At 48.0% G+C, this 22,537-nt stretch overlaps 1 protein-coding gene and 1 long non-coding RNA gene across 5 annotated transcripts in view; one reads left to right on the forward strand and one right to left on the reverse strand.

Moving 5' to 3' along the window:
* DNMBP (dynamin binding protein) overlaps window positions 1–19,775 on the forward strand; it is a 105,815-nt gene extending 86,040 nt beyond the window's left edge. For all 4 annotated transcript variants that reach the window (XM_045784319.2, XM_045784336.2, XM_045784329.2 and 1 more), the window contains 11 exons: window positions 2,173–2,320; window positions 2,917–2,934; window positions 3,265–3,464; window positions 5,239–5,369; window positions 6,330–6,434; window positions 10,170–10,298; window positions 11,555–11,887; window positions 12,286–12,465; window positions 14,015–14,213; window positions 16,272–16,819; window positions 18,136–19,775. In XM_045784319.2, coding sequence (XP_045640275.2) covers window positions 2,173–2,320; window positions 2,917–2,934; window positions 3,265–3,464; window positions 5,239–5,369; window positions 6,330–6,434; window positions 10,170–10,298; window positions 11,555–11,887; window positions 12,286–12,465; window positions 14,015–14,213; window positions 16,272–16,819; window positions 18,136–18,321 — 2,177 coding nt within the window. In that variant the 3' untranslated portion in view covers window positions 18,322–19,775. The remainder of the gene's footprint in view (window positions 1–2,172; window positions 2,321–2,916; window positions 2,935–3,264; window positions 3,465–5,238; window positions 5,370–6,329; window positions 6,435–10,169; window positions 10,299–11,554; window positions 11,888–12,285; window positions 12,466–14,014; window positions 14,214–16,271; window positions 16,820–18,135) is intronic.
* Window positions 1,703–16,272, reverse strand: LOC148109781 (uncharacterized). Its single transcript, XR_015724752.1, has 2 exons — window positions 15,760–16,272; window positions 1,703–2,528 (listed from the first exon to the last, which is right to left on the reverse strand). It is a non-coding gene; the product is annotated as an uncharacterized LOC148109781 (long non-coding RNA).
* Window positions 19,776–22,537: the final 2,762 nt, after the last annotated feature.

A 22,537-nucleotide genomic window follows, 5' to 3' on the forward strand; every position in this document is an offset into this window, starting at 1 on the left:
GTTTTTTATTTTAATATATTTCTAATTTAACTTATTTTTGATGCATTCCATGGCACACAGAAAGTTACAAAGAACTATTTAATGATAAAGCTCTTACCCATTCCCTAGCCGGCAGCTCTTCAAACCAGAAGCACCCGCTGTTACTAGTTTTCTTCTGTCGCCCGCCTTCCAGAGAGTTCACCGTGTACCAGCGGTTACATATATGTTTCTTTACCCTGGGCCCCGATCCCCATTTTGTAAAATCACACAAGTGGCAGGGAATTATTCAAACTGTTCTACACTAGCCCCCCCCCTCCCCCCCCCCCCCCCCCCCCCGTCAGCTTTGTACCTTCCAAGCCGTTTTATGACCCGGGAATAGAAATGGTGAAAGTAGACAGAGAGGGGGTAACTTGCAAAAAACCAAGGTAATGCAGGTGCTGGCCAAAGCAGCGCGGAATTCGCATTAGTAGTCTGACTGGGGAGGGATTCTCCTGCAGGCAGCACAGATCTAGTGAGGAGGGAAAGAGCGGGACGTGCTCAGGGCTTGGCTGAGTAAGGAGATGAGAAAAAAGCATCAGGAGACTCTGGGTATGTAGTAATGTGGAAGGGATGGGTTTTTAGGTTATTTTACACCTATCTCACAGAAAGGAATCTATTTTACATCGTGACGCAGGACTTGTGTGTGTGCGCGCGTGCTTTGACTGTGTCCAGTGTTTCCTGAGATTTTCTCTTCTATGCCATTTTATTTCCCTAAAGTACTGAATGTGACCCACAGAGTAGATTCATGACCCATTTATGGGTTGTGACCCACAGTTTGAAGGACCCCGGAAATTAAGGTGTAGCTTTGCTAGTCGGTGATTGCTTGAGAGTGGTCCCGACGGGGGAGTTAAGAGCGAGTGGAGGTCGTGCGGCAGCCGTGTGACCGTGACGGTTCTGGGACTGTCTAGGGGAGGGCGGGAAGGAATAACGTGAGAGGAGAAGGCAGGCGGATAGTGGGTAAAGAGCCGTGGGTGGTCCGGGCTCCCGAAGTGTCCCGAAGGTCGGGAAGGCGGCCAGCCCGGTGCACTGCCGTGCTGCTGAGCTGCGGGGACAGACAGAAGTGAGGCCGCCGCGGAGGGGGCAGCATGAGTGCGATGTTTATGAAAAAAGTCAAGTTTCTCTCACAGAAAGGAGCAGTAACTAAAGACGTAGATTTAATAGAAATGAAAACTGAGCTCCGCGAAAGCAGAGCGTTCCATAGGACGGCGCCTGAGAACGGAGGGGGCATTGTGGGGAGAGCAGCTGGGTTCCGTGGCGGGGTGTGCTGCCCACGCAGCTGGTCGGAAGGGTCGCGGGCGGCGCCGAGCGGGGTCGCGTTTTAGGAGAGGAGTGGGGGGCAAGCGGCCGCAGCGCGAGCTGAAGCAGGAAGGACAGGGAGTCCGCGGAGGAAGAGCCGTTGCGGTGGTTGTTAGATTTACAGCTACATTTTTTTGTTTTTGTTTTTTTTTAAGATTTTATTTATTTGAGAGATAGAGACAGCCAGCGAGAGATGGAACAGAGGCAGGGGGAGTGGGAGAGGAAGAAGCAGGCTCCTAGCGGAGGAGCCTGATGTGGGGCTCGATCCCGGTACGCCGGGATCACGCCCTGAGCCGAAGGCAGACGCTTAACCGCTGTGCCACCCAGGCGTCCCTGTGTTGTGCTGTTTAAAGAAGATGTACACGTGTTACTCTATCACAGATCTGGGTTTTTTTTTTTTTTATATATTATAGGTATTTTAATATAATAAACTTCATTTATAGTCTGGTGTATTTAATTCATGCACAAAGAAAAAGTTAGAAACTGCTGCTGCTGTGGTTTCCCTGGGGCTTAGAGAGTGAGGGCCTGGCCGTTCTGACCTTCTGCGGGGAGCCCTTGTAAACGCCTCTGCCTGCCTGGAAAGGGACGGGAGGCGGTTTCCGGGACCAGCTGCGTGTGTGTGTGCGCGCACGCGTGCATGCGCTGAAGAATAAATATGTGATGACATGGTTCTCTTAAATTTTGCTTTAAATAAATATAATTTTGAGCTATGTCATGGAAATTATAAATTGGGTGTTTAGTCTCATTATCATTTCTTGTGCTAGGATTTAACTGATAAAAGTTGGTTATCCACTCGACATTGAGGCAACGGAGAAGAAAGTGACTAAACAACACTGTATGTTTACATATATTCCAAAGGGCCTGTGTTTCTCGATCACCGGGACGAGCTTGAGGGAACGTACAAGGTTTACTGCCAGAATCACGATGAGGCCATTTCACTGCTAGAAATCTACGAGAAGGATGAGAAGATCCAGAAGCATCTTCAGGACTCCTTGGCAGATCTCAAGTAGGAGTTTTGACCCCACTGGGCTTCCATCATAATTCTTTAGTTCTGCCTTTGAGAAGTCAGTCCGTGCATAGGTCTAGACTTCTTATGACCTCAACTTTTTTAAATCATAAATGATATGTTGTTATAGGTCCTGTTATGTAACTTGCTCTTCTGTCATCATATTGCCTTTTCCCTTGAAAATCTTCAGTGGCTTCCCACTTTGTATCTGTAGATACAAAATATTAAGTCAGCATTTCAGGTAGGAAGCGGCCAGGGAGGAGATAGTTTGGTCCAAACCGACAAGAGCATAGGTAAGAAGACCCAATTCACTTATTCCTGACCTGCCGGTGAGATTCTCCTGGATTTAGGTTATAAGGATACAACATATGTCTGAGTAGATTGAAATGAAGTTAGGGGCTTAAATAACTCTTTATCTTAGAGATGGCTCCATAGATACTCATAATTTCCCTTTATCCCATGTGATTTTTTTTTTTTGTCTGCCCAACTGATAAGCATTAGTTGAACTAATATATTCTGTGAAGAATGTGATAATCGGCATTTAGCATTACCTCTAAGCAGCTGTCTGTTTTCTTTTCATGCTCGCGGCCCCGTAGGAGCCTGTACACGGAATGGTAAGTCCCTCGCCCTTGATGCACAAGCTCATTTCTTTATTTTCTTACAGACAGAAACCTAGAAGCAGACCTCCTTTGCTGTATTTTTCTCCGTAGCGCTTACCACCAAATGCTACTTCCTACAATGTTTGTTGCCTGTCTCCTTCCACTAAATCCCTAGCACCTACAACAGTACCTGGTATTTATTAGGTGCCCAGAAAATATTTGCTGAATGAAAGAAATTGGAAAGGAGGGTGAGAGAACAGAGCTATATTTAAGAACCACGTACATTACCAACAGGCCCTGTATCATGGACATTTGATTAAAGGTCTCTTTTTCCTTCTCTATGAGGGGATGCACAAATTACATTAACCTAGGCTCCTTCCTCATCAAACCGGTCCAGAGGGTAATGCGCTACCCACTGCTGCTCATGGAGTTGCTGAATTCCACGCCAGAATCCCACCCCGATAAAGCGCCCTTAACCAACGCAGTCCTTGCAGTCAAGGAGATCAACGTGAACATTAATGAATATAAACGTCGAAAGGACCTGGGTAAGAACAGCATACTTGCAGAAAAGGAGGTATGCCCTTGGGAATGCTCTCCTCCTCAGAGGAATTACTCCTTCACCAGAGATGGGCAGGGCAGAGGGTGGGTAGGAGGGCTCTGCTGCAGAAATGGTGGCAGAACGGGGGTAACGGGGTATGAAAAGGCAGGCAATAACATAATGAAAGTACAGCCGTGGACTATGGAAGTAAGGCCCCTGTGGTCAGGCTTGTAGCAATGAGTCTTTCCCAGGGGCACGCGGAGTGGCTCCTGGGTGCCGGTGATGGCTTTCTCCGCTCCTGGGAGGCAAGCCTTTCCAGCTGTGCTTAGACTTGTTTTCCTGCATGTCGTGTCGGATGTTTCACTACTTCCGCTTAAGGCAGAACTTTAACTCTTCTTTCAGAAACCCCCCCTTCCCCAGTCTCTGGGTCTCGTGACTCCTCTCTGGTCTGAGCTCCGCCCCCAGCGCCGTGTAGTCAGTAGCAAACCACCCAGCGCTTTCTTTACAACGTGGAAGGAACTGAATCGTTTCTTTTCTCTTTCATCAAACCTCTTGGGAGGCTCTAATTTGAACCCTTGATGAGTATAGCATGGTGACCATGCTAAATTGCTTCGTTAGTCGTATCGTCGAAGACTCTGTATAATAGTATAACCTCTTTCTCTGGCTTCCGCCCACCACATCGCCCACATTGGTGTGCTGTGTTGATGGGGCTCTTAAAGCCCTCAGGCCATCTAGCCCTTTGTCTTGGTTCCTAGCGCCTTTTTTTTTTTTTCCTCTTTTAGATTTATTATGTTCATTTATTTTTCTTAAATATTTTATTTATTTATTTGGGAGAGAGGGAGAGTGTGAGAGCACAAGGTGAGGAGGGTCAGAGGGAGAAGCAGACTCCCCGCTGAGCGGGAAGCCTGATGTGGGGCTCGATTCTGGGACCCTGGGATCATGACCGGAGCTGGAGGCAGATGCCTAACTGACTGAGCCACCCAGGAACCCCCCCTTTTTAAAAATTTAAATTCAGTTAATTAACATATAGTGTATTATTGGTTTCAGAGGTACAGTTCGGTGACTCATCAGTCTTATAGAACACACAGGGCTCATTCCATCACGTGCCCCCCTTAATGCCCATCCCCCAGTTACCCCGTCCCCCTTCCCTCCAGCAACCCTCAGCTTGTTTCCTGGAGTTAGAGGAGTCTCTTATGGTTTGTCTCCCTCTCTGGTTCGTATTTCCTAATGTAATGTCTTCATCTCCTACAACAACCGAGTGTGCCTGTGTAGTACCACCCAATCTTCTTGTGACCCTTCTCATGTCTCCAGACTTTTCTAGAGATTGTGCCTAAGGTATGACACAATAGTTGATCACAACTCCTGTGTAGCATTTTACTATGTGAGACAATTGGATATAAATATCTCGTTTATACACAAGACCATTTAAGAGGGTCTTATAAAGCAGCTGTGTTTCTTTCTACATTTTATTGGAAAACAAAATGAGGCTCAGAGGAGTTAAATGACTTCTAGAAGGCCACACCTTGATGAAATGACGGACCCAGGCATTGAGCTCAGAGGTTTCCCCGACTCCAAATCTTAGACCCTTCTCCTGACCCCTCTGGTCCCTTTCCTCCCGACCCCCCCAGTGTGTGCCATCTGTGCTTCGTCACGTATTCCGTCTGTCCGTGGTGGTGACCTGCATGCATGCTTGTCCCTAGTTTGGGTTGTTGATCTCATCTTGTGGCTCGTTTGGTAGTCTGTCCATGGTCAGAGAAGGGCTTTCTTGACTCACTCCCTAGTCCTCAAGTACCGGAAGGGTGATGAAGACAGCCTCATGGAGAAAATTTCCAAACTGAACATCCACTCCATCATCAAGAAATCCAACCGCGTTAGCAGTCACCTGAAACACCTCACTGGCTTTGCTCCGCAGGTGAGGTTCGCACCCACAGCTCCGGCAACGTTTTGGGGTTCCACAGGGCAGCCTGCACGGTAGCGACTGGCAGGACTCCCCTCTTAGTACGTCTTGCGGTGTTTGCCAGCTGGCGGGTGCGGGACGCTGCGGCTGCTGCGTGTGCGAATCCACCCCCCAGCCCCCAGCCGTGCCGCGCAGAGCCGCTTACCCTGCGCGCAAAGGCGGATCTGGAGGCCAAATGGGTCACCGTATAGTGGTTACTGTGGTTCTAGACACCCACCGGGAGCTTGTGATGATGTATTTGGGGAGACCAAACTGTAGACATGAAGCTAGAAGGGATTTAAGAGATCACCGTAGTTCAACACAGCATGTCACAAATTTAAAAAAGTCAAGTCTGAGAAATTGAGTAATTTGGAAACACTGATCCGCATTGCTGAGAGCGGGTCGGAGTCACCAGGCTTCACGCTAGAGCCTACATGCGGCACGCAGTTCGTGGGAAGTGGCAGCTACAAGACAGTCCGCTGCCAAGGGCTGGAGTTTGTTCTCCGCACGCGGCAGTGCTTGGGAAAACAGGAGTCGCGGGACGCTGAGCTTCATTTGACAATAGATTTAATCTAAGCCTCAAAGAAAGGCAGTTTGGCATAGGAACAGGGGAGGGCATATCAGGCAAGGGGACAGCTCGAGCCACGGCACCAGGGTGAACAAGTGTGTCACCGGGGACAGGAAGAGAGTGTCCTGACCACAGCAAAGCACGTCTTCCCATCAGGAGCAGGGAGAGTAAGGTGTGAAGGCAGGAGGGCCCGTGTGTATTTTGATCTTTCAAGGTCACATAGAGGTATTTCAGTTCAATTCAGTATGATTCAGGGAAACATCAAAGGCTTAAAATTTAGACAAAAGATATTTTTAAGAAAGATACTTTTGCCAATAGGATAGATTGAGGGAGAATCCAGATCTGCTAACAGCACTTATTTTGAACAGATCAAAGATGAAGCATTTGAAGAAACAGAAAAGAACTTCCGAATGCAAGAAAGATTGATCAAATCTTTTATCCGAGACCTGTCTCTCTACCTCCAGCATATCCGGGTGAGTGAAGGCCGCGCTCTGCTTAGAATCACATTGGGTGCAGTTCCATCCGTTCTCCTGCTCGTCAGCATATTGTGGGATGCGTGTTGAATAATCTGGACTCAGATGACCACTGTGCCCTGACATACTTGTTCCTGGAAGTCCGGTAGGTTATTTAAGAGGCGACAGCGATCGGAAGATGAGCACGCTGAATGAATTCTAGAGCGGCCCGGCTCCTTCCTCCCTCTTGCGGTCACTGACCTTCCCACCACCTTTTTCTTTTTTTTCTTTTAAAGATTTTATTTATTTATTTGACAGAGAGAGACAGCCAGCGAGAGAGGGAACACAAGCAGGGGGAGTGGGAGAGGAAGAAGCAGGCTCCCAGCGGAGGAGCCCAATGCGGGGCTTGATACCAGGACCCTGGGATCACGCCCTGAGCCGAAGGCAGACGCTTAACAACTGAGCCACCCAGGCGCCCCCCACCACCTTTTTCTTGCCATCTCCTCTGTCCAGTTATTGTGAAGCACTTGTCACAGTTCATTATGTCAAGATCATTTGGAAGATCAAATAATACAAGAATGGTTCCGATCGGAGGCACGCTTTCTCATAATAATGTTAATTTCCGTCTAACTTAGTTGCTGTACTCAAGGCCTCTAAAGTCGTTTTCTGCGTGAACAGGTCTGGAGAGCTGGGGGGGCTGAGGAGGTCAGGCATGTTTGAGTCATGGTCAGAGACGGGACTAGACTCCTTTCTGTTCGGGTGTCTCCTTCCCCTGTGGGCTTCCCAGAATGGTGTTTATGTGAGCCTGTCATGTCCCGCTGTCCCTCACACATGAAAATCTCTTCCTGTGAAACTGTTTTCTTAAAAAGAGATCCTCTGCTTTCTAAAAAAAAAAAAAAAAAAAAAGGAAAATGGTCCAAATTCAAAAGGTACCAAGGGGATAAGTAAAAAGTGAAAATAATTCTTCCTCCAGCCCATCTCCTAGGCACCTTCTAGGAACACGGTCTGCATTAATCAGATTCTTTTCTCATCAGAGATAATCGTGCGTGCGCATGTGTGAGAGAGAGAGAGATACTGTTGAGTATCTTGGGTTTTGCACATAATAGTATTTTGGGAGTCATTCTATGCCTATGCACACAGAACGGCTTTCTTAACAACTGCTCAGTATTTAATTATATGGATGTGTCCTAACATATTTAACTTGTCCCCTTTTGATGGACATTTATTTGTAGTTGGCAAACGATTAGATATATTGGCACAAGGAATATCCTGGTAGCTACATCATTTTCTGATCTGTGAGGGTCTCTGAAGACCAGGGTATTAGATTTGCTGAGCCAAATCATGCAGCGTGTGCATTTTGCTGTTATCAAATTTCATAGACATTGTTCCAGGGAAGACTATCAGTAGTGACGAAACGATTTCCCCATCCCTTACTAGCACACAGTGTCACCAAAATCCAGATGTCTTCTTTTTGCAAGATAGGTTAAAAATGCTATTTCCATATAGTTTAAATTTGCATTCCTTATGAATGAAGTTGAAGATATTTTCCTATCTTTAAGTCGTTAATTCCTTTGTCTGTTGCTTTGTCTGTATTTTGAGGCTCTTATTTATTGATTTGATGCTCTTTCTCTTATTGATTTGTAGTACGTCTGTATAGTTGGAGAAGATAGAATAGCTGTTTGTGGATGACAGTGGTTTACAACTATTTCTCCCTTAGTTTGTTGACTTTGGAGTTTGCTTAGATATTTTCTCCGTGTAGAAAATTTTTAGGTTTACATGGTCTGAACTTTCCTTTTATGGCTTCTTAGATCTATGTCCTACTTGAAAAGGTCTTTCTTTTTCCAAGATAATAAGTATCTCCCAGGTTTTAGTATTTATATTATTTCACTTTTTTAAGTTGAAGTCATTGATGTAGCTGGAATTTAGTGTATAAGGTTGAGGTAGGGATCCAGTGCGATTTTTTTTTTCACCTGCTTTTCCAGTTGTCATCATTTATTAAATAACCCCCGTGATTTGAAATGCCCCCCGCATTTCTTCTAAATAGCAAACTCTTTCCCTTCACATTTTAAGTATATGATTAGGTAAAAATTAGGGTTTATAAAACTTTTTAGGAGCACAGTGGCTAAAAGTAAGAGATTTGGCAAAAACGGGCGCCTGGGTGGCACAGCGGTTAAGCGTCTGCCTTTGGCTCAGGGCGTGATCCCAGCGTTACGGGATCGAGCCCCACATCAGGCTCCTCTGCTATGAGCCTGCTTCTTCCTCTCCCACTCCCCCTGCTTGTGTTCCCTCTCTCACTGGCTGTCTCTATCTCTGTCGAATAAATAAATAAAATCCTTAAAAAAAAAAAAGATTTGGCAAAAACAATGTTGATACAACTCCCAAATGTATTCCCTGCTCTAGGACTTTCCCTTACAATTCTTCTACTTTCGATACCCTCCTATTAGGTGTTTTCTCCCCATGTTTTCTAAATGTGTAGCAAGCATATATCTGAGTCCCCAGCTCTTAAAAGGCCTATCTCCATAGCAGTGGGTGGGACATAATGTAACATCGACAGCCATTTGATAGCGAGGTCAGTTTGGTTCCGGCTGCTAACCAGAAATGAAGGGAGGAAATGTCGAACAGTGTCATCACTGACCTAAAATGAAAAGCCCTGCCAAATAAAATTAGCTGGATCCACTGAGAGCGAGCGAGCTGGCAGGAACATAAGCTGAGGGACATTGGCTATACTGTGGTAACTACATTGGCCCCGGGGACTACTATTTTGAGACTTCACAACATTTTTTTAAAAGAATATAAGAAGACATTATGTTTCACATTCATTCTCCCACTCAGGAGGAATTAGGAAGATTACACAATTTATCCTTCTGATGAAACACGACGTCTACACATAGAGGCATAGGCTATAAAGACAAGAGGTCTGCCAGTGTCATAAAATGTTGTAAAATCAAACCAATGTATGAGGCACTGATGTTTTTGCTTAGGGACTTCCTGCCCTTGAAATAATATGAATGGGGGTTTTTGGTACATTTAGATTTTATTTGGGTTGATATCAAAATATCAACCCAATATTCCCCTAACTTAAACTAAAGAAGGGGAGAACCCAGCGTTGGTTAAGTAGCCAGAGAAAACAGCCTGGGATTTAAAACCTGTCAGGATCCGTCAGGAAGAGTTGACTATGCATTTACTTATTTATTCATTCAGTCAGCAAATGATAATGGAGTCAGCGAACACCACAGACAAAAATCCCTGCCCTCCTGGAGCTTACATGTCGTTAGGGGGTTGTGGGAAGGAAATCGAGACAGTGAGCAAGCATCAGTAAATTACATCGTCTGCAGCGACAAAGGACAGCAGTCAGGTGCCCCTGAGTGCAGGCAGTGGGGCTGTAATCTGCATGGGGTCGTGGCCAGCTGCCTTTGAGAACGTCACAGCCTGAGCCGACACTTGCAGGAGGAGAGGTGATGGCTCATTATCGTGATCCTGCAGGAATCATCTGGGCTCAAATTAGGAACATAAAAAAATGCTAAAGAGCTGATAAAAACCCTCACCGTTTTTTTCTATAAGTAAGAGTCTTGGGCTTTTCTCTGTGCCTCATAAATCATAATTTAGGAGAGTGTGCTTGTTTCAAAGCTAAAATACTGCGCTAGAGAGAAAATTTTTAATTATGGACGCTTTTTGTTCCCTTCTGCTATCCAGGATGAATGGTGAAGGCTAGAAAGTTCTGTCTGTCTTACTGCGTTTGTTTCTAACTGGCTCCAGGAATCGGCGTGTGTGAAAGTGGTGGCTGCCGTGGGCATGTGGGATGTGTGCATGGAGAAGGGACACAGAGACTTGGAGCAGTTCGAGAAGGTGCATCGCTACATCAGTGACCAGCTCTTCGCGAACTTCGTAAGTGACTTCCTTCAACCCTCTTTTCGTAGGGTGGTCGTCTTCCTGGGGTTCTTGAACATCCAGCTTGTGCAAAAGGTCATTCCAGAGACGTGCTGTGTACATCAGGAATACCAGTCATCTTCTAGCACTATCCGTATTGGGGTTTTATATTCAGAACAATGGCTTTTAATTGGTTAAAAGGACTGGTTGGGCGTCTGGTATTCAGAGATTTTTTTTATAGCCTGTGATCAGTCTAGTTTGAAGAGACAGGAAAACTGGGAAATTTCATCTGGTATCACTGTTGATAACTCTGAAGAAAGAAAACTACAGGAGCGCTAACTTTAGAAAGGAATATTCAGGAATAGTTTCAGAGTGAACCAAAGGATCTTTGAGACCGCACGTGCTTCCTTATAAAGATGGTACTAAAGGCCAGATTGCTCTGGCAATTCTAAATATAGATGTGGGATTGTTTGATGGTGAGGAAAAAGTGATGAGTGGGGTTTGAAGGTTTCTTGGAAATTTCTGGGTGGCTTGAGACTGAAGAAAGCATTCATTCATACTTGGGGAACTTACAGGTAAAAGTAACGGACTAAGTCCCTGTGTATGTTCTTAACGGGGCAGTATCCTGACCCTCGCTGGCTGCCCGTCTAGAACAAATTAAAGAGAAAAATCTTTTGAAAAGTAGAAACAGGTGTTAACAAGCAGGTATGATTAGAAGAGGCGTCATGGGTGTACGAACGCTTCTCTACCTCAGATTTATGTAACCGCTACATCTTCGGTTAAATTCAAGCCGTGTAGACCTTGCACATAAGAGGTGATACGCGACAGACTGTCCCAGCCAGGTTGTAACGCAAGGATCGCATGAACGTGTGTCATCTCGCACTTGCCGAGGCGGGCTCAGCACAGCTCGCAGACTCTTTGGCGTGTGCGTGCGATTGATGAAGGTTACACGTTGAGACGTGCTGTAAAAATGCGTGAGTCCGTCTGGGGGCGGGTAAGTAGAACACCGTTCGACCCGCTCGGGTTTAGCTGGTGCGTAGCAGCAAAGCAGGTGGTACAGGGTATCACAGATCCGCCTGAAGGCCATTTCAGAGCAGGACAAACGCGTGGTGACGGGTGTTCACTGGGCTTACTGTGCTGGTCGTTCTGCGGTGTATACAAATACTGGATCCTCGTGTCGTGCACCTGAACCTGGCGTTATGTCCGTTATTTCTCAGAAGCCCTAAATATGGGGTAGGGAACAGCCGAGCCGTGTGATTTTCTCGTCCCCACAGAAGGAGAGGACAGAGCGGCTGGTCATCTCTCCCCTCAATCAGCTGCTGAGCATGTTCACGGGGCCCCACAAGCTGGTGCAGAAACGCTTCGATAAGCTTCTGGACTTCTACAACTGCACGGAACGGGCGGAGAAGCTAAAGGACAAGAAGACCCTGGAGGAGCTGCAGTCGGCCCGCAACAACTACGAGGCCCTGAACGCGCAGCTGCTGGACGAGCTGCCCAAGTTCCACCAGTTCGCGCAGGGGCTGTTCGCCAACTGCGTGCACGGCTACGCCGAGGCCCACTGCGACTTCGTGCGCCGCGCGCTGGAGCAGCTCAAGCCGCTGCTGTCGGTGCGTGACCGCGGCCGCCGGCCCCCCGCCTGGAGGAGTCTGGGGGCTCGCCCCGTGTCCTCCTGGGGAGGCGCACTTGGGTGGCTGGACAGCGCCTCCGAACTAGAGAGATTAAGCGGGTCATTAGGTCAAGCCCGTCCGACTTGGAATTCTCCATCCCCCGCCGGGGCCTGTGGCTTCCAAGCGGCCCTTTCCTCCCTGAGCAGCCGGGAGAGCCAGCCTGCGGGGGGGCCGGCCGGTGGGGGCGCGGGAGCTGTGCCCCCCAGGCCGGGTGGCCCGCCGGCAGTTGCGCCCAGCGAGGGGGAGCTGAGCCGGGGCTGCGGGCCGGGCCTGGGATCGTTCATCCGCGGTCTCTCTCTCTCTCTCTCTCTCTCTCTCTCGCCGCCCGCGCACTCCAGTTGCTTAAAGTCGCCGGCAGAGAGGGAAACCTCATCGCCATCTTCCATGAGGAGCACAGCCGGGTCCTGCAGCAGCTCCAGGTTTTCACCTTCTTCCCAGAGTCGCTTCCGGCGGCCAGGAAGCCGTTTGAGAGGAGGACCGTGGACCGCCAGTCGGCCCGGAAGCCACTCCTGGGCCTGGTGAGTGGGGGGCCCAAGAGGGGGCTTGGCTGAGAGTGGGAGCTGCGGGGTTCAGGCCCGGCTTGGAAGGTGACTCGCCCCGCGTCCCGGAGCAGGCCGCTCAGCCTCTTGCTCGTCTCTAGAACCCGGCTATCCTACTTCCATGGGCGAGGTACTGCGACGTTCAGATGAGTGCGCAGGCGTAAGGCACTTAGAGGTGGCCCGGCCCGTAGTAAGCGCCGCCCACTAAGCTGTCCTCGTGGTTATCGATGGACCCCGCTCTGCCCCCAGCAGGTTCATGGCAGGTTAAGGTCGTGAGTTCTCTCATCTGTCCTGGGCTCCCTCTCTCAGCATCGCGGCTGATAAGGCTGGTCACCTGGTGACCGCCCGGAGCTTTTTCACACTCGCTATGCACGTCAAAACACCTTCTGGAAAGCGTTCTCAGGTCTTAATCTATACAGTGAATGGAGTTCGCAAAGGATTAATATTAATACTTTGACCGGTTAATTAAGGAAACTGATTTAAGGGCATGTTAATTCTGCCAGGCTTCCCCGCGTTTGATCATGTATTGGAAAAGGTAATTATCTGGGGCACCAGGGTGGCTCAGTCCATTGGGCTTCTCCCTTCGGCTTGGGTCATGATCCCGGGATCCTGGGATCGGCCCGTCAGGCTCCCCGCTCAGCGGGAGGTCTGCTTCTCCCTCTCCCTCTGTCGGCTGCTCTCCCTGCTTGTGTGCTCTCACTTGCTCGCTCTCTCTGTCAAATAAATAAAAATAAAATCTTTGGAAAAGAAAAAGAAAGAAAAGGTACTTATCTGATACATGGCCAAACTGTTCATGGCTGACTGCTTTCTTACCTGGAGTTTCATGCTTTTAGAACTCAATTTTGCCATATTTTGAAAAGTAGGATAAGATACTCCAGATTATGTGGGGCCATAATCGAAAAGATTATTGATCTCTGTTTACCACAGTTCGCTCCAGATAATCTCACAGGCATTAATTTATATTACCTTAAAAGGGAGAATCAAATTTATTGTTACCTTTATTTTTTCTAATCCTTACGAATAGTAATCGTTTTATATAGATAGGGAAGTCAAGGAAAGTCTCAGTTTAAATTCATATAGCAAAATAGAAGAAGATCTTGTAATATTACTTAGATATTTTGACTCTTTTGGTGGCACTTTTTTTTTTTTAAGACTTTATTTTTAAGTAATCTCTACCCCCAGTGTGGGGCTCAAACTCACAACTCCAAGATCAAGAGTTGCACTCTCTACCGACTGAGCCAGCCAGCGCCCCACGTGGCACTTTAATCACATTTTTTGTCACAAGATAAACAGATATGAAACTTAAGTGTGTGTTAAATTTTCCTAATAGCTACCAAGGCACTAAAGCATGAACTAAGACCATGATTTTTACCCAGCCACCTGGACTGACTCAGGCATGAAAACATCCCATGGGAGTAGCGAGTGGCTGGCTGTCATTGCCCCCTTTTCTGAGACTCAGCCTGTGAGTTGGGATTAAATGTGGCCGGGGAGGGCTCTTGTCGATCGTATCTCTTGTGTTGCCTTGCAGCCAAGTTACATGCTGCAGTCGGAAGAACTCCGGGCCTCCCTCCTGGCAAGGTATCCCCCTGAAAAACTCTTCCAAGCAGAACGGAACTTCAACGCCGCTCAAGACTTAGATGTCTCACTTCTGGAAGGTGACCTGGTGGGCGTGATCAAAAAAAAGGACCCCATGGGCAGTCAGAACCGCTGGCTGATTGACAATGGAGGTAGGAAAGTTAGACCTCAGATTACTCTAACTCTAAATGAGGAAGAAGTTATTTCTGGCTGTACCCGAATCCTATCTAGGCCAAAAAAAAAAAAAAAAAAAGAGAGAGTCTTTGATTAAAGGGGAAAAATAACCTTACAAGTTCTTGCCCATTTTGGGAGAGTGTAGTGCCCAAGTCATTATCAAAACAAACCCTGTCTTCGGTTTTGTTTTTGTTTTTACAAATTCCAGAGAGGGCTCCGTTTCTTACCTTGCAGGATCTTGCCATGGTTTACAGCTCTTCGGGCCTCAGAGGCCCCGGGGCCCGGGCCCTCTCAACCTGTCCTAAGTGAGCCACGAAAGAAGCTGCCCTCTTCCAAGCTCTGTAAATGGGTTTTGAGAGCATGTGAATTTAAAACCTATAGGAAAGGATTTTTTGTTTGCTTTTTTGAGTTTTTTGTTCCATACCAGTTTTACCTCATGACTGGGGAATGGCTTTAAAAATAGCTTACAGCTTTTTTTCTAGCAGGGGTGGTGGTGGGGGTTGGAGGGTTTGTTGGGTACAAAATTTGAAGAAAAGTAAAAATAATAATCCATGTCATTTCTCCACGATTCCAAAAATCCAAAAAGCTCTGAAAAACAAAGGGCAACCCCCAGAACTCATTTGCCAAAACCATCCCTGATCTGAACTTATTTGGTAGGAAAATCTGAGCAAAGTGTTGTGAGGCTGTTTATGATTGTTACGCCTCTTTTTTGATGTGAACAGTCACACATTATAGAAACATTAATGGGTTTAATTAGGAGGTGGTGACCCAGACCCTGCTGGAGATATCATGCCATAAACCGGGTACGTACTTGATTACTTTTCCCAAATTCACAAAGTCTGAATTCCAAAACCCATCTGGTCCTCAGCATTTTAAAGAAGGACTGTGGGCCTGTACATAACCATCTCTGATCACACCACCGGAATGGAAAATTGTGACATTCTCAGTTTGAAAGTATTTTGTGGATTCCCGCACCCCCGCCCCCGCATCCCTTCCTGCTTACCCAGAAGATTGGAGATTGGCAGTGGGAGAGGAAGGCAAGGTTGGAGGGCGATGGGCAGGGGAAGCCACCGATGGGCTCACAGAAGGACTCCTAGTAAAGATCCAGGCTGCCCAAGAAGCTGTCCCACCCTTGGGGCTTTTATCTACGCCATCCTGCTGAGTGGCGACAGGAAGCCCACAGTCTTAGGATCAGCTGTTAGACCTTCTGCCCCTCGCCATCTGCCCAGGGGACCCCCCCATTCAGCAGGTGTAACAAAAGTGTGCCAGCATATTTTTAGGTACAGAAGACACAAGGACGGTGAAGACCGAGATGGCCCTTGCTCGCATGGAGGTTACGTGTGCTGGGTCCCTGCCTTGACAGATACTTCTTTCTTAATATTATAAAAAAATGTTCCCGTGGATCAAGGATTTCAGTGTTTTAGGTTTAAAAGGTTGAGCTGAGGGCCCCCCTCTGTCATCGTCTTAGGCAATTTATTAAAGCGATCGTGTGCTCTGTACATACCCCGATAAACCGCTTCCTACCTTAGACTGTTCTCGCAGTATGTCCACCACGTTCCCAGACCAGAAGCGGAGAGGCAAGGGCTCCGGGCGGATAAAAGGCCGGCAGCCATATCTGAGGGGCCCGGTCACTGCGAGGATGGTTTTTAAAATCCCCTTTTTCCAGGCTCCGTATGTCTGAACACATCCTTAGTTAAGTCTCTCCTAGCCTTTGTTTCCATGGTGTAGATACCCTGTTAAATTTTCCTCGGATGCTCATCCTCAGTGGCCATTTGTATTCCTTCTCGAATCTCCGCAGGGGCCCCTGTCACTCCGCTGTAGGAGGTTGTAACGAGAGCGCGCTGGCAGGTAGACAGAGCTGTGTCCGCTCCCCCCACGCTGTCCCCTGGGATTGCATGTCTCGGCATTTTTGTCCCTAGGCATCTTACTTTGTGTCTCTCCCTATCAGCCTAGCTTTTCAACCACAGTTTTTTTCTCCGTTGACCGCCCGCCGTCCCTTCCATTAAAAGCTCTCCTGTTGGTTTTTCCTCCCGTAGTCACCAAAGGCTTTGTGTACAGCTCCTTCCTGAAGCCCTACAACGCCCGCCGCAGCCACTCGGACGTCTCCGTTGGCAGCCACTCCTCCACCGAGTCGGAGCCCAGCAGCTCCTCCCCCCGGTTCCCACGGCAGAACAGCAGCAGCGCCTTGACCTTCAATCCCGGCAGCATGGCTGTGTCCTTCACCTCAGGGTCTTGCCAGAAACAGCCTCAAGAGGCAACTGCATCGAAGGAACTGGACCAAGAAACCCTCGGTGCGTCCTTCAACTTGGGTTGTTCAGAGAGCAGTCCTTCCAGATGCCCCTCAGACCCAGACCGCAGCCCCCAGCCCAGGTCATGGGACTTTCCGGAGGCCGCCAGCGCCCTTCACCAGCCCGCGCCGGCCGGCGGGAGCTACAGAAACGCCAGGCGCCCAGAAACGGTCGGGTGCTCCCTACCAGCGCGAGGCGGGCAGGGAAGAGACCTCACGAAAGGGTGTACGAGAACAACCCCGTCTCTGGAGGACAAAAAGGAAGAGCCAGAAAGCCGGGAGGCAGAAGGCAACCAGGTAAGCGCCCTGGTCACCGTGTGGCGGCGGCGGGGGAGCGTTGGGGGCGGTACTGGGAGCCTGGGGGCCGCCGGGGCCTGGGTGCGGATCTGGGCCGGGCTCACGGGCCGGTCTTGCAAAGCACACACGGAAACGCGCTGTAAGAGTGAGCGCGTCCGCACCGGCTGGCCACCTTCCGTGGCTGACCCTTCCCGGGCTCTTTCCGGGCCCCTTCTGCTGTGTCATTGTCATGGAAAATCGTTTCCACTCTGCCAGCTCATAATTCCTCATTGTATAAAGTCCACCATTTATCCCATCTATTTAGTTTTTTATTCAAAGAGCTGTATTTTTCTCCCTGGAATTTAGAAATAACATTCTGACTCTGTTTCAGTTTTTTCCATTCTTTTCATAATGGCCTGTTTTTGTATTATGAATTTGAGTATAGCTTTTGTATCTTGAACATATTAAACCTACCTGTTTTAAAGTCACTTTCACATTCACGGCTGAGGAAGCCCTGTTCACCCACTTGCTGCCTGTACCCCCTCTTGCAGCAGGGAGTTTCCGTGGGTGTCTTATACCATCTGTCTGTGAGCCCATCTCCATCAGGGTTGCCTTTGAGAGACTCAGACGTGTCCTGGGTTGTGGAGCTATTTGCCTCTGCCGAGCCCTGGATTCCAAAAGACCAGTTTTCACATGAGCTTCTCAGCTCGGCCTTTCTGTGCCACATTCCTCAGAGCTACAGATGAGGGTAGGGCCTGCCTGTTTCTCTGGTGATTCTGTCATTATCTGCTGCCCAGGACAGACATCCGAGTTCTGGGCCCATCAGTGGACACTTTTCTAGACATGTGGAAGGAGAAGATGGCCCTTTTTTTGATTCTGATTTTGTTTAAAAAGCTCACTTCTAGCTTCATTGATTCCTCCAAGTCCTAAGAGTGTGTTTTCATTCTTGTGCCCCCATGGGCCTCGTGGCTTCCCCTCCCGATCACCGAGCACCACCCATCTGCCATATTGGCTGAAGATTCCTTCTACTTTTTAAGGCAACTCTGAAAGAGTAAAAGGACATGAATTTTGGTTTTCTTTGGAATCTGCCCTGTTCGTTATGATAGCCACCAACCCTATGTAGCTATTTAAATTGAATTAGAATTAAATAAAATTTAAAATTAAGTGCCTCAGTCTCACTGGCCATACTTCAAGTGCTTGATAGCCACATGTGGCTAGAGGCTGCCATATCGGATAGGGCAGGTAGGGAACATTCCTATCACTACACGAAGTTCTGCTGGGCAGTATTGCTCCAAGCAGTTTCCCATTTCCCAACTCACTTTCTCCCCCTCTCACAGGTCTATTTTGCTGTCTATACCTTCAAGGCACGGAACCCAAATGAGCTGAGTGTGTCAGCCAATCAGAGACTCAAGATCCTGGAGTTTAAAGATGTTACGGGAAATACCGAGTGGTGGTTAGCCGAAGTTAATGGGAAGAAGGGCTATGTTCCATCCAATTATATCCGCAAAACTGAATATACGTGAGCCTGCTCTCCCGCCCGCTCAACCTTGCTGCCTTCACTTTCCTTCTGCTGAAGGGTTCTGGTCGCCCCGCGAGCGGCACCTGCTCCTGGATCACAGGCATTGTTTCACCACGGCACGGCGCAGGGCACGAGATGAGTCTTGTTTTCTGCCATTGGGTTGTCAACTTTGATGCTCACTAGACTTTCTAGAATTTGAAATGGCCCCTGGGGCTTGTGAATGATTCCGTGACCGTGAGAAGAAAGGCAAGTCTTGGGTCAGCCTTTGGAATTGAGAAATTTCCAGTGGGAAGACCAGTATCCGATGTATGCTGGAAGCTGTGCTCCAGCATGAGAAGACGTCGGCGTGGGTTGTACCACACTGAGTTTGGGGTGTTCCCATGCTCCACGAACAAACGACCAGAAACTGACTCGGATGAAGAGAATTCTCTGGGAGCCCTTGTAGACTGTGCCTCTACACATGGCAAGGAGTTTGTTGAGATTGTGCCAAATCTGGTGTTTCAGCACTTCCGTGTTTAGCCCACATTCCCCATACACACCCGCCCCGAATTTCTGAAAGTCCCTAAATACTACCATCTGTAATCTTTCAAATACTGCATTTCCAGATTGGCTAGGCAAAATTCAGTTGTGTTCTTTTTTTAAAAAGCGTTTAGGGTTTTATTTCCCTTCAACCTTTCTACGAATGGTTCTCTCCCCTTTCAGGTGTACAACCATCTACCCCTTTCTGACAGTCACTCTGCTTTATCGAGTCTGTGTGTGATCTCTCCTGGCCCTTCACCCTTAACCCAACAGCTGACAGCTTTTGCCAGGGGAACAAGACCAGAGCTCCAGCCACCCCATGGGAAGAACTCGCCCTGCGGTGAGCTGCAACCGGTCCGGCCTGGTGGAAGACTGGAGGCCTTTCTCCTTCATGCACACGACTGTCCACAGAGGCAGAAGGCATAAAGCTTGTGCACTGTAGGGATGCGGGGACGCCGTCCCAGAGGTAGCTTATCCAAGACTTGGAAATAAGCAGTCTCTGTTCACCACTAACCTCCACGCTTCAGGGACCGTAGTCTAAGCCAAACAGACTCTAAAGTGCCTGATCGTACCTCCCTCTGCCCTCAGGAATATCTTTGCTAACCCTTACACAAAGAATCTCCCCCTGAAAACGCTCTTTAAGCAGGGCTCTTATTCCTGAGGTCTGCCCCAGGTATGAGGCCTACTTGGGAATAGAGAACTATGAAGTTTGTCTTAAGAAAGGGAATTAAGAACACCTTACAGCCCCTGCTCCTTCAAGTGCACCTTTGGCCTTAAAATCCTGATGAAGTGGGAGACACCTGTGGACCCCTTAGCCCTGTGTGTCTGCGGTTCGGTCAGAAGGCAGCAACGCGAGTCTCTTGTGAATAGTGTTTATATTTAGAGATGTTTATATTTAAGTAGTTATTTTATAAATAAAGGCATTTCTAAGGGCCATGAGTATGTTTTCTTGATTTCCGTCCGTGTGTTTAGCCTGAACCTTATCGGATTTCTGAGGGTAGCTTTTTGACAATTCAAAACAATGGCGAGATTCCAGAAAATGGGAGAGGCTAACTAAAGAAATTCAAGTCAAAAATTCATTTTGTCAAACATAATTTCAACAGAATTCCTGTACCATCAAAAGATGTGCATAATGCAGGTGATTGCCTGTTTTTTAAAGCTGTTTTACACTATAAAATCCTAGCAGAAGAACTGAAGGCTCTGAACTGGAATCCCTACAAGGTAAGTGCTTTCCTGATACCACAGAGGTGGAGACTGACGCCCTAGGATGAAGTAAGGCATGGGGTAGCAGCTGGGCGAGGGTGGGGGCGGGAGGGGGAGAAGTAGCAGGAGCACTGGCTGCGGGGGGGCTCTGTGGGGGGGACCGTGAATCAATTGCCTGATACCGTGAAGGGAGAGAAAACATGATGGAATAGGTGGGCTCTGAGGAAGAGAAATCTATAGATCGGCTAGACCAACTCTTGCTTTACGGACTAGGAAAATGGGATCTAGTGACATTGTGACTTCCCCAAGCCACACATTAAGCGTTTGATGGATCCTGAATTGAAACTTGGGTCTCGGGTTCTCTAGCTGAGTCCACCTTGTTCTGGAGCCAGACTGTCTGGCTTCAGATACTTAAGAGCTTTGTGACTTTGGCAACTTACCCAACCCATTCTTCAGCTTCCTCATCTAACGTAGATGGTAATACTACCCACATCATGGGTTGTTGTAAGGATTGAATGAGTTAGGACATGGAGAGTGCTAGAATACTGCCTGTTGCATAGTAATAAATTGGAGAGCCTCGAGGTCCAAGTCAAGGAATTTAGATTTGAAGAGTCTGGTAATGAGAAACTCTGGTAGGTTCTGAAATGGATTGCCTGTTTTAGGAAAGCTAAAAGCTAACAGGATGATTGAGAGGGAGGACAGATCAAAGGCAAGAAAATCTAATTAGTCAGGAAAGAGGTAACTGTTTTGGGCATCAGACTGCTTGAGAGTGGCAAAAAGCATCCTATAAAGACTATGAAATTGAAGAAACGATGGAATCACTGGCAAAAGGGAGATCCCTGGGATGGAAGCAGGTTTATGAAAAGATGTTTCAAACGCTAGGTGTCTGCTTGTCTTGCTCCTGCAAGTGTGGCCTTCAGCCCAGCGGCATCACTATAACCTGGAAGATGCTGGAAATGCAGGTACCTGCCAGGCGTCCCAGGGCTCAAGATCCTGGCATGATTTGTGTGCACAGCAAAATTTGAGAACCATCTGTCAAGGCAATTTTTTTTTTAAAGATTTTATTTGCTTGAGAGAGAAAGCAAGAGCGAGAGCACAGAAGGAGAGGGAGAAGCAGATTCCCTGCTGAGCAGAGTCTGACATGGGGCTCAATCCCAGTACTCTGAGATCATGACCTGAGCCGAACGTAGACGCTTAACCAACTGAGCCACCCAGGCGCTCCAAAGGCAATTTTTTAAATGGAACTTCCTACTGTCAGAAAAGTAAGAGTTCTAAGACCCATGGAAGGAAAGGGTGTCGGATGTCTCAGATACAACAGAAGGAAAAGTTATTGGAGAAAATTTCTAAATCCGGCTTGTCTGCTTGCTTCCTCTCGTGAACTTTCTCCCTTTCCTGCCTGGAGGTAGCTCTTCAGTTGTGCTTTTATCCAAGAGTCCTAGGAGAACAGAGCAGTGGTGAGGACTGCCATCGCTACGGTCTAGATTTCTGGCTTTCATCTCAAGATTTTTGTGAGAACCAAGATGACGTGTGTAAATTTTTTGTGCAATGTGAGCCCTAGGAGTACATGGTTCTAATAAGGATTGAATTTTGTGTCACCCTGTTTTAATTCGTTGTGAAACTAGGACTCTGTTTATGTGGGTTTTGTTTCAGGGTCAGGAATACAAACTGGCCCTAGAAGAACACAGTTGTTCCACGTGGAGAACCTTAGACCCGAGGACCAAGAAACCTCAAGATGTACACACGTCATTCTAAATCCTTTCTCTAGTTGCCACAACTGGTACAACTGGGGATTTTAAGCTCTTCTGCCTATTAATACATTGTATCAATGGAGCTTTTACTGTCACACCTTTGTCAGGTACAGCAGAGCCCTTGCTCTGTCTCACCCAGCCCACTGGAATCTTCTTCCATCGTTACTGAAGATCAGTATTACTATTTTGCCTGTATCAAGAGGGAGTATTCAACAACAAACTGGGGGCCTTGCAAGTTACCTAGGGCTATCTATTCCTTAATACCCCTCCGAGGTGACCCTCAAAGAGAAAGGAGCCAATTTAGTGTCTTCCCAGAGTAAGTTCTGGTAGCGTGGTGGGAGGGAGCGAATGTTCTGGTTAGGGCAACAGCGGGGTGTTCAGTCAGGAAACGTTGATTGGGAGCAGGGAGAAGCATGGGAATCCACGGCAGATCGGGGGTCTGCAGACTTAGACCATGGTACAAGGCACTGCCTGTGTCCCGCCGAGCCTAGCTGTCCCTGAGACCCCAAGGTTCAAGCTCCAAACCTTTCCCATGGCAGCCACTCCTCGGTCCAGGATCAGGGACGTGAGAGAGACTGCTGATCTACCCACAGCCTCCTCTTGTTGTTGGAATCCCCGTGTCTTACTTTAACAAGGGACCTTCCTACAACCTCTCAACTGAGATCAAGAAAAGAGAACCTCCAAAAAAGGATGATGCTGAATAAGATCTTTGCAGTTTGCTAGAAGGGATGACAGGCACGCGCGGGGCTA

The sequence above is a fragment of the Ursus americanus genome, chromosome 6, assembly GCF_024610735.1.
Source record: "Ursus americanus isolate L20-20 chromosome 6, mUrsAme1.1.p, whole genome shotgun sequence".
Lineage (NCBI taxonomy): Eukaryota > Metazoa > Chordata > Mammalia > Carnivora > Ursidae > Ursus > Ursus americanus.